The sequence below is a fragment of the Pteropus vampyrus genome, unplaced genomic scaffold (assembly GCF_000151845.1).
Source record: "Pteropus vampyrus isolate Shadow unplaced genomic scaffold, Pvam_2.0 Scaffold470, whole genome shotgun sequence".
NCBI classification, from domain to species: Eukaryota; Metazoa; Chordata; class Mammalia; order Chiroptera; family Pteropodidae; genus Pteropus; species Pteropus vampyrus.
The window spans coordinates 1,027,343-1,042,104 of NW_011889251.1; the positions used below are offsets into that span (position 1 = coordinate 1,027,343).

Genomic DNA, 14,762 nt, shown 5'->3' on the forward strand with positions numbered 1-14,762 from the left:
CTACACATTCCTGGAGTGCAAACAGAATATCTCCTCCTCCATGAAGCTTTGTCTCACGTGTCCCACACCTCCGGGAGAATTTACCTCTCTCGTGCACTTCAGTTGCACCCTATTCAGACTTCGTTCAAATCACCTCCTCTCTCCAAATTCAGTTAGTTTTCATGTTCTGTCTAATTTACCTCCTTAATGTCTGAGTTCAGTCAGACTTGCTATCGCAGTCTTAAGCTTTCACCATTTGTGTTAGTCAAGGCTCTTAAGGCTACAACTAACAGAACCTCAGCCTTAAATATTAAGCAACAACAGAGGATCACCAGAAACCTGGGTAGTCTCCAGAATGACAGATGGTAACCAAAACAAAAAGAAGGCATTCTGAAGGAACAGAGACCATGAAAGTAGCAAAAACCCTGCTATAAAAAAAGAGGAGAGAAAAAACCCTCTAACATTCTTTGATATCCTGGAAGAGAAATCTAACATTCTTTGATACCCAGGGAAGATATAGCAGGCAGGAATGCTATATAAAAAGGAATTCAGGAAACAAAACACTTAAGAAGAATGTGAAACTGACCTCAGCCCAACGATTCGGTCCAAAGGACCCATTTGGAGAGCCAGATCTTGCCAAACCAGAATTTAAGGCTTTTTGCCACAGGTGGAAGTTTGACATGTTTTGCTTATCTATTGCTGCATAACAAATCACCCCAAATCTTAGAGTTAGAAATTCTGTAATGTGGGCAGGGCTTGGTGGGAAAGCTTCCTCTCTGTTACCCATGGGGCTAGAACATAGATGATAACCAGTGCGCTGAGTTGAATATATATACTTCCTACCTTCATATAAACTTTCCTCTTAGCTTTATATTTATAGCATGTCCAAAGGGGTTGGCTTACACCTGCAATACAGAGGGAGAAGCCATTTGATTTAGCAGATGCTTCAGAAGGGAGAGAGGGAAGGTAGCATGATGGCACTGTGACTGCTGGGAGGAGGGGGTCAGAAGATACCCATGCTGAGATGCTATTATCCTTATGTGTGTCGCAACCAGACTTGGGTTTCTCTACTCTTAACGATTGGCTTTGTTTGACCATCTTACTTCTCGTGAAGGTTTAAGTTCAACCATGTTCTGACAACTGTTTCGGTTTTGGTGAAATCTTGTACTTTTGGTTCATTATAACAAGAAGAAGAAATCACAAGTCCAACATCTCTTTCTCCTTCCCTAGCTTGGGCACCCTCACAGTGCAGCAGCCTCAGGTAGTTGGGATCTTTCCATGTGAGAATGCAAAAGTAAAAGCTGTCAGGCCTTCTTTTAAAAAAATAAAAAGCTTTTTATTTAACTTCTAATTTTGAAACAATTTCAGACTTACAAAAGCATCGCAGAAATAATACGACTCTGTATACCGTCACCCTGATTTCCCCAAACCTTAAGTAACCATAGTGTAATGGTCTGCCAGGTTTTTTGACTGCCCAGGCTCAGAAGTCTCAGAACATCACTTCCATCACTGTCTTATTGGTCAAAGCAGCCGCAGGGCGGTCTGTCTAGCATGGATCCAAGGGGACAGGAAACAGACTCACTCCCTGATGGGGGTGTGGCAGAGCTACACTGCCAAGCGGAACCGAAACCGGCTTTGGGTCAGGAGAGCTTTGGAAGCACTGCCACAGGTCCCAGTGGTGACGGGCGAATTCCGGTTCAATGAAGCGTTCCAAGGAACAAAACTATGTCTAGGTTCTTGTGAAAACACCATAGTAACAGAACTGTTTAAAGTTAAAAATTAAACATAACAATATCTCCAGTCTCATATCAGAAAATAGGTGGTCTGTCTTTTTAAGGAATGCTCTGTGAATTGATTAGAAAGTCATCAAAAGAAGAGGTTTTTTTTAAGTTTTGTCACCAAAGTTAAAATGACTCTCACTCAGATGCCTCAGTCATAAGCAGAAAAGCCCGCAGGTGATCACCCCTGTTGATCACCTTTCCAAGCTCAAGAAGGCAGACATCACTAATTGTCTCAGCACAAATGTGGCTCCAGCCACTATGAATAGGCTTGAATTGTTAGGTAAGATGAAACCATTTACCATTCCCTGCTAGGCTAATCTCCTTTCTCCCTCTTTTTAGAGATATTCAAACTGAAATCCAGAATAGTTTAGTGAATTCGATTCCAAACTAAATGCATCTCCTCATTATGCCTTGCTGCTATGACCCAGCACAGCTTCCACAGCAGTTCTCCAAGCCCAGCAGAGGAAAGCGCCTCCTTTTCAGCCTGCTCCCTCCGGTTTCTCCCCTCCCCACAAACACAGAAACCTGGTAGTTACAGCAGGGCACCAGCTTCTAGCAAAGAGGCAAAGTGGAGTATGATCAAGCAGGATTCAAACCCTCTTATTAACACCAGGACCTGGCAGGTCACTTAACCTCTCTGATCTTCTTGTAAGCTTCACGAGGGCAATTTTTTCTCTCCATCTCTGCGTTCACAGCATCTAGAACAGTGCTGACACATGATATATGCTTAGTAAATGTGTTGGATGAGTAGAAACATTGCCATTTCACAAGGTGGTTGTGAATGCGTGTTAGGCGTTAGTTCCCCTTTCCCTTTGAGACCCTTCTCTTACTATTTAACTTTTTTGAGTCCAGATATTGGGGTTTTACCCATGTTCTTCTGGGTTAGGACTGTGATCTGGCAACACGGATTTAAAATAAAATAAATTCTACTTCAACAGAGTCCTCGGGATGCCCCCATGGGGTTCAGACGCCCATTCGGCCTTCAACTGGGCTTCTCTAAGCCTGAAGATCAGGGACTAAAAGTGACCTTATTATGGTTCTTTGTAATTTGAAAGAGCAAAAGCAGAGTGCCTATTCCAAGAGTGCCCTGCTGGGTCACTGGTCAACCAGCCAGAAGTCAGGAGCCGCCTCTGCTTAGTCCACAGTCAGAAATGGGGGCGGGGAAGAGCGGTGACAGAATGGCATTTTTCTCCTGCACACACTTCTTGGTGTCCGACACTGCTCTCATCAGTCAGCATGAGGACAGAAGAGGAAGGAATTTAACGGTCTGGCATCTCCAGCTAATTGGCTTGAGGTCTCAAGGCATGGAATTACAGCTTGGCTTGTTTGAGTCTTTTATGCCTTTTTTTTTTTTTTTCATCAGAAACTCTGATCAGGCATTTTCATTGCCCTGGGAAACCTTTCCCGCATAAAGGCCAGCTCAGTTCCTTCTTTCTTTGCCAGGTATCAGATGACAGAATGTCCCAGCAAGGACGCTGCTGCACGCTGTCACCAAAAGCCACATTGGCTTAGGAATCTAGGTAGAGTTTCTCCAGTTCCCTGGACTTCTGTTTCCCTGCCTGTGAAATTGGGATTACAGGACTGTGGTGAAAAATAAACAGGGTAATGTACCTGTACAGTTTATGGCACCTTGATGGGCACGGAGAAAGTTAGTACCCTTCCTCGGCATGCACGAATTTTCTGAATTTTTGCTCGTGTGTGGATGGAGGTGGTGAAGACAGGAAAGGGGAAAGTCAGGGAAGCCGGTGGCTGAGGGTCATTCCTGACCTATCCTGAGTTCCCAGAAGCCTGAGGCAGCTGGGAACAGCCCCAGACTCCTCTCATCTGTGGTCATAGCCATATAACTGGTCTCTCTCCTCCTGCTCCGGTTGTTTTCTGCCCAGACCCCTTATATCTTCCCATGTCACTCAATAAAAGCCAGAGTAACAGTCGCTGTAAGAGCAGTGACTAGCACGGTCCTCTAAGGGCCCAGGCATCTTTCGGACTTTAGCCACGCTTGTCAGAATGGAGACACTTGTGTTTTCTGACACAGCAAGTGGGTCTGGTGACATAAACTCTTTGCTGTGGGAAAAGAGAGATCCAGTGGCCACAAGGAAGGGATCTGAAATGGAGACAGTACGGTTCCCAGACCTAGCACGGTACATGGTAGTTGGTAGGGCTTCCAGAAAGATCTACCAAAGGGATGAATCCCCAGGGCCTGTGCAGATGAAAGCATAGAACCTGGGACAATTGGGACAGTAGGTTGCAGTCTGATCCAACCTGAACTTGACCCCTCAAGTAGAAGATGGGTTCCTCCTGAGGTGCTCTTGACAAGGGCTCTGACGTCAGCTATTTCTGTCAGCCTTCCCTGCCCCAGCGAGGGCATAGACCTTCATGGTCTGTTAGGTTTAGAACTTGCTGATTTTGCTTTGGAGAGGAAACTGCTCCTCCTTACTTTTTGCAATGTTCTGTTGGCTTCCATTTAGTTTGGAGGCTTTGCTACTGGCCTGGCTTTCTCTGTGACAGGCCAGAGGTTTTGATTTACCTGAAGTTACAGAAGTTTTGTTGGGAGCAGATTCTCAGCTAACTAACCTTTGGGCATGCCAGAGTAGGAACTCTATATATTAAGGGTTTCAACATGTCTTTTGAATAGAAAACATAAGTTTTCTATTATTAGAATAAAGACCAACATTCCAAAAGGCCTTGAGGTCCCTCACGGTTTGCCCTGCCACCAGATTCCATTTAGTTCCTCAGCATCACCAGGCCTCTCCTCCCACACGACTTTTGCAAATGTTATTTCCTCTGTATGGCTTGGAAGTTTTTTCATACCTCTCTTGGCTCAGTACAAGTAACCCCTATTAATCCTTCCCATCTCACTCATGTGTCACTTAAGTGACATTGAGTGGTACTCTCCACCCCCCAGTCTGGGTCAGCTTTCCTGTCCTTCAGAGTACTATCTTAGTTTGTATTTTTATAGTCCTGGCTCTTGTTATAGAATTAAGGTCTCCCCTTCTATCTGAAATCTCCTTGATAGCAGAGACCTTGTCCGAGTTGACGGACCACTTGATTCCCTGGTAGCTACTTGCTGAGTGATTAAAGATGAAGAAGAGCTTAGAGATATGCAGGAGAGAGATTCTGGAATAAGCCTTTTCAAGTTGTTAAACTCTGCACTTGAATTTGTGGAAAAGACTACTACTTTTCCCTCCCTCGTGTTATTCATTTGTCTGAGGTCTGAGCAGAATATTCGTTGTGTAGCAGGGGTTGGAGCACTGTTAGAATACTGGCAGCAACAGCTACATGAATTATCAGAAGAACCGAGAGATAGAGCCTTGGGTCATTCTTGCCTCCACTGAGTACTAGCCCTCACTCTTTCTCTGGTCCCTAAACATAGTAACTCTCACAGGAAAAGAAAAAAAAAATTTAATTCCACTCATAGTCCAGATACCCTATTGTCTCAAATCATTTTTGTGTTCATATTTCCTTGGCAGGTCTTGCTTCCATGCACACGTCATTTGTACCTGGCTGTCACTGTAGTGTAGATGCCATTGTGTGTTGTTTTTCCACCACTTACTTCATTATAAGCAACTTGCCTATAGGGAGGGATTTCTCAGCCTCAGCACTGTTGATATTTAGGCTAGATGATTCTTTTTTGTTGTGGAGAGGGGCCATCCTGAGCACTGTAAGATGTTTAGCAGCATCTCTAGCCTCTACCAACTAAATGCCAGCAGTATCTGCTCAGTTCTGACGATCAAAAATGTCTCCAGACATTAGCAGATGTCCCCTAGGAGCCTAAATCACCTTCCTTTGAGAACCAGTGCTGTAGAATCTAAATAATTAAAAATTTAAGCTGGCCATTGCTTTTAAATCCAGTAGGGGAAAAGGCCTTCCTAATGAGCTTCATGAGCAGCTGAAAAATACATGACTTTTTCTGGTGGCCTGCCCAGGAAGAAGGCTCCAGGAACTTGGAACTATAACTTCCTCTTAGCTCTGACTGAACAGGCATTGTTTCTGAGCCTCTTTGCAGCCTGGGACTGGAGAATCTGGGTGTTTGATACCAATCCCTAGATCAAAACCAGCAGAACAAGAAGCGTTTGAGGCCAGTGGTCCAAGTTTTTTAACATTTAAGATTAACTTTTAATTATTAAATAGTTAATAAATGCTAGCTAAATAATAGAGCTAATACTTATCAGTGGTTACTGTAATGTCAGGCACTTTTTGTGTATTAACTCATTTAGTCCTAAGAACCACCCTCTGAGGCAGGTCTTGTCTTATCTTCATCCTAGAGATGAGGAAACTGAAGCATAGAAAGGCTAACCTGTTTTTAGTCACAGAGCTAGGAAGTGGCGGAGGTGAGATTAAGACCCAGCAGTTCAGCCCCAAAGCCCACTCAGCGACTCACTGAGCTAGTGAGGCGCCTGACGCTGGTGTGAGAGCTCTTTGGGCCTGGCTTCCATCCTTGCAATCGTCCTTCAGGGTAAGTGGAATTATCCCAGATTCTACAGATGTGGAACCAGAGTCTTAGAGAAGCTACAGTGTCCTGCCCACTGTCCCCCAGGTGCCTGACCCAGGGCCTAGCATGCTTCCATGTGTCCTCTCATGAATCAGTAAAAATATTTTGTAACTTCGTCTTCCTTTTTCTCTCGGAATCACTACTCACTCATTCAGCAATTGTTAAATGCCAGTTAAATGCCTTCTGTAATTTAGTGCCAGGCACTAAATAATTGTTACCATTTCTAATTAGATCTTATTCACATGCTCTGTGTACATTATCTTATTTAATCTACACAGCGAACCTGGTGGTTTCTTGTTTTAGAGATGAGACTGAGGTTCAAACAAGGAAGTTAACTTGCCTAAAGTTAAATAGTAACTTGCTGAGCCATGAATTGAACCCAGGTCTGTCTGATTTCAAATTGCATTCTTAACTTTTATGCTCTTTTGCATTCCTTTAAAGGATATCCTTAAAATACTTCAAAATTAGCAGCATGCACTGTTGGTCAAATACTTTAGGTAAAACACCCTTTCACTTTTTTAAAAGCCTTGGCCTTCCCAGCACTCAGGAGTAATGGGGTATGAAAAGGCAGGTGCTGTTTGCAGACCCCAGTTTACTCAGCTGGCCAGTAGTAGCCTGTGGCCAGTGCCTGCTGACTGGGAGCAGGCTGGGCTGGCCAGACATGCCTGGCCTGGGGACACAGAAGGCGTTGGCAGTCTTACCCTGTTCCCAGACTGGTTTGCTTCACATTCTCCTTAGCCTCCTTCTACCCAGGTACAGCCTGGGTTTTCTGCTCTAATACACATTTCCTTCACCTCTCACAGAAGCATTTCAAAGTTAGGTCGATATAAACAATGAGGAAATTGGTGTGGTGGGCAAGAAAAAGAAGACTGCTTTGGGTAAAAGGCATCTGGGGAGGTTGGAAGGTACTGGTAGGCTAGGTAGAGTAGGGCAGTCTCTAGGATCAGAGCCAAAGCCATGGTGTTGGGCCTCCCTGTGAGTATGGGGTCACCTAGGGTGGCAGGGATCTTTCCCTTGGACATGCAATAATGAGGCATTAGCGGTGCTGGAGGGGCCGCTCCAGGGCCTGTGCTCAGGCAGTGTGGCATGGGGCCCACAGGTACCTGGCGCCTGCCTCCCAGTGGTGAGCGTGGTTAACCATGGGGGAAAAAAATCTTTATTCTGCTTATATTGTGGCTCCCCAGAGTTGAGATGCAAAAACGGACCTGCACGACACAGATTGATTGTAACTCAAATGCTGGCAATGAAGATAGCAAGGATTGGCATCGTCTGTATCACTGGATGAGGGCGTGGTGACCACATCCAGTATGATCGGGGGGCCAGAGGTGTGCCTTCTCCAAACTCTGACTTAATGTGGCTCTGCTCTACCCTGGGCTACAGCTCCTATTACACCCAGGTTCTCGCAGAGAAATGGAGCCTCATATTTAAGATAACTTTTTAAATTACAGAAGTATCTTCTTTATAGAAAGCAAGTAAAACTCATAATTTTGCTATCCAGAGATAGTAGTCAGCATTTTAATATAAATCTTTTGGTCTGTGTTTAGTTTTTTATGATGCAGCCCTTTTTGAAATTCAACTAGTATGTTGATCTCTGTTCAGGGGTTATATTCACAGCTAATATAATGCTACATAAAAGTGTTGCTGGGTGTTTTTTGTTTTCTTCTTCATTTTAAATTCATCAAGTCTGGGAATCCTCAGCTGCATCCCGGCCCCATAGAATCTGCAAGTCCTTATTCAGGAGCAGTGATCAGTTTTCATGGAGGTCTCCATTTCAGATGTCTGTCTCACGCTGCTGACTTCATGCTGGGGTTTTCTTCCCCCTAGTCTAAATTATTCTTGTTCTTAAAAAATCTCAGTACAGTGTAAAGCTCTTCAAAATAGATTGCTTTTCCCTTTAGCCCTTTATTTAGTTTATAGAATGGCAGCAACAGTAATAGCTAGACTTTATTGTTCATTTACTTTGTGCCTGGCACTGAGCTAGCAGCTCTTTGGAGTAGTTAATCCTAATCATACCGATTCCAAGCGGTCAGCGCTGTTATTGTTTCCATTTTTCAGGTGAGGAAACCAAGCCACAGAGACGTTAAGGGAATTGCAATTTACTTAACTGGACTATGTCAGGTATAGCAGTCATAACTCCTGGATCTAGCAAACCTGTGTCTGCAGGAGCTGGACCAGGAGGGGGCAAGGATTCAGGGGTGGAGAGGACCCAGCTCCTGCTCTGAGAACTGAGCTGAGCTGACAGGCTGACGAGGGCTGAGAGGCCTATAGGGACAGACTAGTAGGTGGATCATGGCAGTATTTTTGGCCTGCCCTGGTCTTCTGCTATTCCAGACTTGCTCTGGCTGCTTGAGGGAGTGGCTTCCCTCTCCAGGGAGTATTGACTTTCCTGTCTCTCATGGGAAGCCTGTCAGCTCTCAGCCAGAAAGCCGGCTGCTGTGTGCTGTCAGGGCTGCAACCCTTTCGGTGTGATAGGCCAGTACCACTTCCCTCCTTTTCCCACCGCTGGGCTCAGTGGCTTTTTCCTCATTTGGTCAAAGATGTCTTGCATGTCCAGGCTGGGTTCCTGATTCGAAAGGTGGCACACTCCCTAGAGGTGCCCTTATTCATCCTCTGTCTGTTAGACCTTAGCAGTTTTGAAGCTGGAGAAGGGAGTAGAGCCCTGCTCCCACCCTCCACACATACCACACACACGCACAAACATTCTTCTAGGGGTTGTACCCAGGGTGTGTGTGGTGACGTGGAGAGCTTTTTTCCTTGGGATCCCAGGCATCAGACCCTTTCCTGCTTAAAGACCAAGATTCTGATGTATTTTCCTTAGGGAAAAAAATCTCCATTACTTTTTTTTTTAAGCAGTGTCTCAGTTCCTTCTGAGCTTTTCCATTTACCCTTGAAATGAGTCCATGTGATAGTCTGGGAGACCTTGACAGCCTGGAAGATTTTAGGGAGAGTATGCAAGGTTATATTTGAGTTGTTCTTAATAGGTAAAAATAAATGTTTGCTTTTGGGAATATGTATATCATGGGTAGTTTATGAAGAATCAATATTCTTCTCTTCCTACCCTCCCCAAAATGCCCTGTCCAAGTACCCTTGGGCAGCCATGGTAACCACGAACTCCTGAAGGCTGTGGGTGGGATGCCCTGGGCCCGCAGATCTGAAGGAGACTCCCAAAAGGGCCAGCTGGAGAAGGCGTCTTCTGTGGCTGCGCGGCCCCCTCTCCCTGGCCCAGCTGGGCTTGGGACCCTGTGCTCCCTTTGCTCACTTGCCACTCTCGTAAGATCTCCTCCTAGTCAAATTTATCCCTTCAGGGATAAAGTGGTTGTCCTGATATCAGAGACTGCCCTCAGCCATTCCAGGAAGGCTCACAATGAGCTGAGATCTCTTGAAGGATTTCAACTGACAAATGGAAATGACTCCCTTTAAGAACTGAAGGCTGACAGGGTCTTCGTATTTTTTTCTTAGTAATGCTTTGCCATTGCCACTAAGCTCATATCTGCAGCCTGCTTACAAGATAGGCTGGAAACAGCTTTTCCAACCAAGGTAAAAGGTGCAAGATAGATTATTCATTCATTCATTTACTCCTTTCTTCACTCATTGGTCCGTTCATTCATTCCATGTCTCCTGTGTGCCAGGCCTACTGACAGCAGGGCTGCAAAAGTGTGTCCTAGCTTGACTGTGCTGGGCTTCCAGAGTTTGCTGAGGGTCTTTCTGCTCTCCAAACTACTGGTGCTATAAATAAGCCCATCAAATTGGGCAGCTGAACCCTGCTCTGTGGATGGGGAGCAATCAGATGCCTTCTGTCATTCCTGACACACTGGAGGCCCCTTGCGTACCCACTCCGCCTCCACAGATAACCCCACTTAGTTACCCACCTTAGCGTTTTCATGAAAAGGGTTAGTCTGTCTCTTCCTGTCTCAGTGGAAAGGTGGTTGGTTGGTTGGTTATGATGTTGGAGACTTTTTTCCATCTGGCTTCAATGACAAGCTGACTAGAACTGGTAGAGTTGACCATGGAAGGAAGTTGTTTCTCGAAACTCTGGCCCTGTCTCCCAGACTGGCAGAGTCCTTGTCACAGTCCTACAGGCCAGGCTACCCCTCTGTCTCCCGTTCTCCACTGGGAAGTTTCTGGCCTCTCATTTGCCAAACAGCATGTCTCCATGGGTGAGGTGGTGGTTTTCAGGACTCTCTGTCATTGACTTTTGGGTGGATGTTGGTTGTGGCAGTGTTACAAAACAGCAGGATTGTGGGTAACTTGGCAGAGCCCAGGCCCCCCACACTAAAGAACATTTAGGTCTTTCCAAATCTGTAAGGATGACCTTCGTTGCTCTGAAATGGTGGGCAGCGAACCACGGGGAATAGAGGATTGGGGTGGGGGACAGTCTTTGCAAGTGAGGTCTGCCTCAAATCACCTCTTCACCATGTTCTCTGAGAGTGGTCACCCTGTCCCATCCCCAACCTCAGAACTCACCATGCCAGGCCTCTAAACTGAGGTGCATTCACATGAAAACAACTATTTTTACTGTCGCAAAATTAAGCCTGACAGTAGAGGAAGAGAACAACCTGGGGTGTTTTGCATAAATATATCTGCTAGAGCTGTTAATCAGTAACACAGGAACTTGGTACGCGTCAAAGCCAGTTGTGGTCTGTATGTCTAAGATAACAAAACGCTTTGTGTTCAGTAAAAATGATATGGCAGTATTTGCCTTGTTAAAAAACGCAGTGAGTACTATTTGAATGAGACACCTGAGGCCGGCACTCAATGTGAGTCAGGCTAACGTTGCCGATAACAGAGCAGCCCGTGTCCATCTGTGCCTGGACACCAACTGGTGGGACCCAGCAACTACCTCCTTGGTGATCTCTGCCCATTTGGGCGCGTTCCAAAAGCCAGCTGCCCTCAAAGTAGCCTCTCCATTTTTATTTATTTATTTATTTTCCGTAACCCAGTGCCTGACAACCAGGAAAATAATAGTTTTCCTGATTTATATTTACCTTCCAAAATCATGGCAGTCTCTACCTTATATTCAGAGGCCAATGACATTGGGAGTTTGTGGTTTCTGAGTCTATTTCTGTTCTACTCTTGCCTTTTCTCTCTTTGCTTCGTTTCCCTGATTTGGTCAGTGGTTCTAAGCATCTTTCCTACTGCTCAGCAGAGTATAAAATACCAGATTGTGTATTAATCACCATCACTACCATCCCCTCCTCGAGGGAAGGGGAGTCAGGCTATGACAATTTTATCAGTCAGGAGAAGCCATGGCTGGAGGAGCTGGCTGTGGCAGCCAGGGCCAGTCCCAAATGATGCCCATTTCTGGGTAAGCCACTCACTAGCCATTGTTTCTTTAAATTTTCTTGTATGAACTTAAGGGAAAGAAAAGCAGGACAAGGCAGTAATAAGACTGACATTCTTCTCTCCTTAGCTCATTGAAAGGATTTGTCCTGATTTTGAATCTAGTTGTGTTTATTATTGGTCCCACCCAGTGTGGTGTGTCACTGTGCACTTCCTCAGATAGGTCATTGGCTCACCTTTCCAAGTGGTGTGTGAGCTGCCTGAGTCAGGGACAATGTCTTTTATTCCTGGACTTCTCTGCAGGGTATGCTGTGTCAGGAACAGAAATGAGCCTGTGGGGTGAGAGGGAGACTGAGCAAAGTTCAACAGCAGCATCTTTCTCCTTCAGCACAGCCTCTGCTTGTGAGACATCGTTGAAGTGGTCGGCAAGAGTCTAAAGGCAGGAGGGCAGGTGGGCACGCAGGCAGGTCAAGCGGACTTCCTGGGTGACCACAACACACCTCTAGCTGGCTGGAGTCCAGGCTGGCCCCAGGGGGCTGCAGGATTGATTCATGTTACCAGATTGATTCACACTACCAGACCAAGCGATCCGAAACTGCTGCTGGCACAGGGCGTCCCTGAGCCACCAGCACACAGAGTTTTGCCTGCTATGAGGCTCAGCTCTGGTGTCTCTTGTCCCTCGGGCGTTGAGTTCCCTGGAATCCTAAGAAAAAGCGGAGGATTAAAGATTGTAGGGTTTTTGTGGGTGTGGTAAAATATCTATAACACAAAAGTTATAATTTTAACCATTTTAAGTACACATTTCATTGGTGTTAAGTATATTCACATTGTTATGCAGCCATCACTACCACCTGTCTCCAAAACTTTTTTCATCTTCTCAAATTAAAACTCCATACCCATTAAACAATAACCCCCCTCCCTAACCCCTGGAGACCACTGTTCTACTTTTTGTCTATGAATTTGACTTTTCTAGGCACCACGTGTAAGTGTAATTGTTACCAAACCGCTTGGGGTGTTTTATTCAAGAATGAGACAGGGGTTGCCATTAGGTAGTTTTATTTACCTGCAGCAAGTAAAGGAGATGGGGGATCTACATCCAAAGCTCTTTCCCCACTAAGGGAGGCGTAGCCATTGCTTATATACACTATGTGGTTAATTATGCATTGATTTCTTCTTCGCAGTTGGCTGTACATACTAGGTGGAGTTCCTGTGAAGCTCATCCTGTTTATAGCTGCATCTGCAAAATTTTATGCTACATTTTAACATTAAGCAAGAATAACATTTAGTAAGAACCACCCAGACATTGAGACCCCGGCCCTATCTAACAGAATCACATAGTGTTTGTCCTGTGTCTGCCTTAGCATAATATCCTTAAGGTTCATCCATGTTGTCACGTGCGTCGGAATTTATTTCCTTTTCATCTCCATCATGTATATAGGCCACGTTTTGTTTATCCATCTATCCATCGATGGACACTGGTTTGTTTTCACCTTTTGGCTATTGCAAACATGTGGCTATGAACATGGGTGTACAAGTACCTGTTCAAGTCCTTGCTTTGAATTCTTTTGGGTAAGAGTTTTAAAAGTTTCAAGGTGTCTTAGAAGGTCAGTTGCTGGTGAATCACACAACTGAGGGATAGACTTGCAGACCAAAATTCAGCTTTACTCACCATCTAATTTTAGATTCCAGCGTAACCAACAACAACTGGTCACTTGTAATATCATACTTCATTTTGATATTTGATAGGTTTTCACAACATGTTACAATTCCAGTTCTACATATTACCTGTCTGTGACTACACTTAGTTGTGATCGTGGGGGCACCCTTGTCACTCAGTGGTGGGTATGGCACTAGGCAATGCACCTTATTACAGCTGGCTTGCTCTAGGGGTGCAGGTTCTTGCTGACTTTGCCCCTCCTGACCCAGTTGGGCTGATTTTTTGGCCTTGTCCCCAGACTTGGCTCCATACTGGAACCTGAAACCCTGAGCCCACTGACAACTGAGGCCGTTGAGGCCACTTCCATTCACAGCAGATTTGTGCGGACATGGTATTATCCTCCATGTCTGTTGGTTCTTGTAATCTGTTTTCATTTCATCCAGTTCTTACACAGCACTTAGAATGATTAGAATTATATGTAATTTTTTTCTAGAGAAAGTAAAATCTTTTTCTGAAATATCTTGGCATTTGAAACTGCCACCAGGCCTGGTTTCCCCTGAACCAGCTTAGAACCAGTCCTAGGGCCCTTGTTAATTGGTGAGGTGTACACGGCAGGGGGATAATGGGCTTTCAGTAGATTCAGCTGCCCTGTCATGGGTCTCTCTACCTCTAGACAAGACTTCCTTAGGCCGATGTCCTTTTGTATTTGCCAAGCCAGTTAGGAAGTGGAGATGGCTGGCTGTAAAATTCTTATCTTGATGGGCAAATGGTTATTCTCTGTGTAATTTCTTATTAGAAATTCTCCAAACCCACAAATGAGGCAACTCAAACCTCTTCTGCAGAGCGAAGGACGCTAATATTCACCAGTGCTCGTGACATTGTGAGGACCTAGACTTTGGGCCATGTAGCCCTTGTGAGTGAGGTGGGGACCTGTCCCTGTCCATTGTAGCCACCTGTCCCTAGCTGGAAGGCTTTTGGTGTTGCATATGGACTGACACTGCTCCCAGTTCCTTTCCACCCCATGCTGCCCTCCCTGTCTCAGGCCCTGTGAGGCAGCTTGTGGAGAAGACCTGAGCCTTGCACGCAAGGATCTCCGAGTCTAGTCAGGGCATTTAGAAACCCTGACCACAACCCAGCCATTCCTGAGACAATCCTATTTTCTCGTTCTGTTCCAATGACATAAGAAAGAATGAAAACCTTGCTGGCATACAAAGGGAAAGCCTGTCCTTCCTCTCAAGCTGTTCTGGGCGCTCTACAACATGTACCTTGCTATATAGCCTTTTCATCTGAGGACTTCCCGTGGGCCCACCTCTCTTGGTGCTGTGTTCTCCTTAGGAACTGCTTGATATTTCTAAGGTTGTTTTGAATGATTGTGATGATAGTGTGGTTGCACCAGTTTAGAGTCAGAAAAATCTTGATGGGCTGGGCTCGGTCAGGAAGGCCTTTTGGAGGAGATGTCCAGAGCCCCCGGGTGGTGGGCACTACCCAGCATGGTGGGGAGGAGCGGGGAGGACATGCTCTGCTACTTCTTTCTTCTGCTCCTCTCAGGGCTGGCTCTTGACTCTACTGCTCCGGC

At 45.5% G+C, this 14,762-nt stretch overlaps 1 protein-coding gene and 1 long non-coding RNA gene across 2 annotated transcripts in view; one reads left to right on the forward strand and one right to left on the reverse strand.

Annotated features, from left to right (window-relative positions):
* Nucleotides 1-14,762, forward strand: part of LOC105306963 — a 55,065-nt gene that overhangs the window by 21,476 nt on the left and 18,827 nt on the right. The window lies entirely within an intron of this gene.
* The window catches only part of PFDN1 (prefoldin subunit 1), a 78,190-nt gene continuing 75,996 nt past the window's right edge, over nucleotides 12,569-14,762 (reverse strand). Inside the window, exon 4 of the mRNA XM_023524515.1 lies at nucleotides 12,569-12,766. Within this exon, the coding sequence (XP_023380283.1) occupies nucleotides 12,755-12,766 (12 nt within the window). The 3' untranslated portion in view covers nucleotides 12,569-12,754. The remainder of the gene's footprint in view (nucleotides 12,767-14,762) is intronic.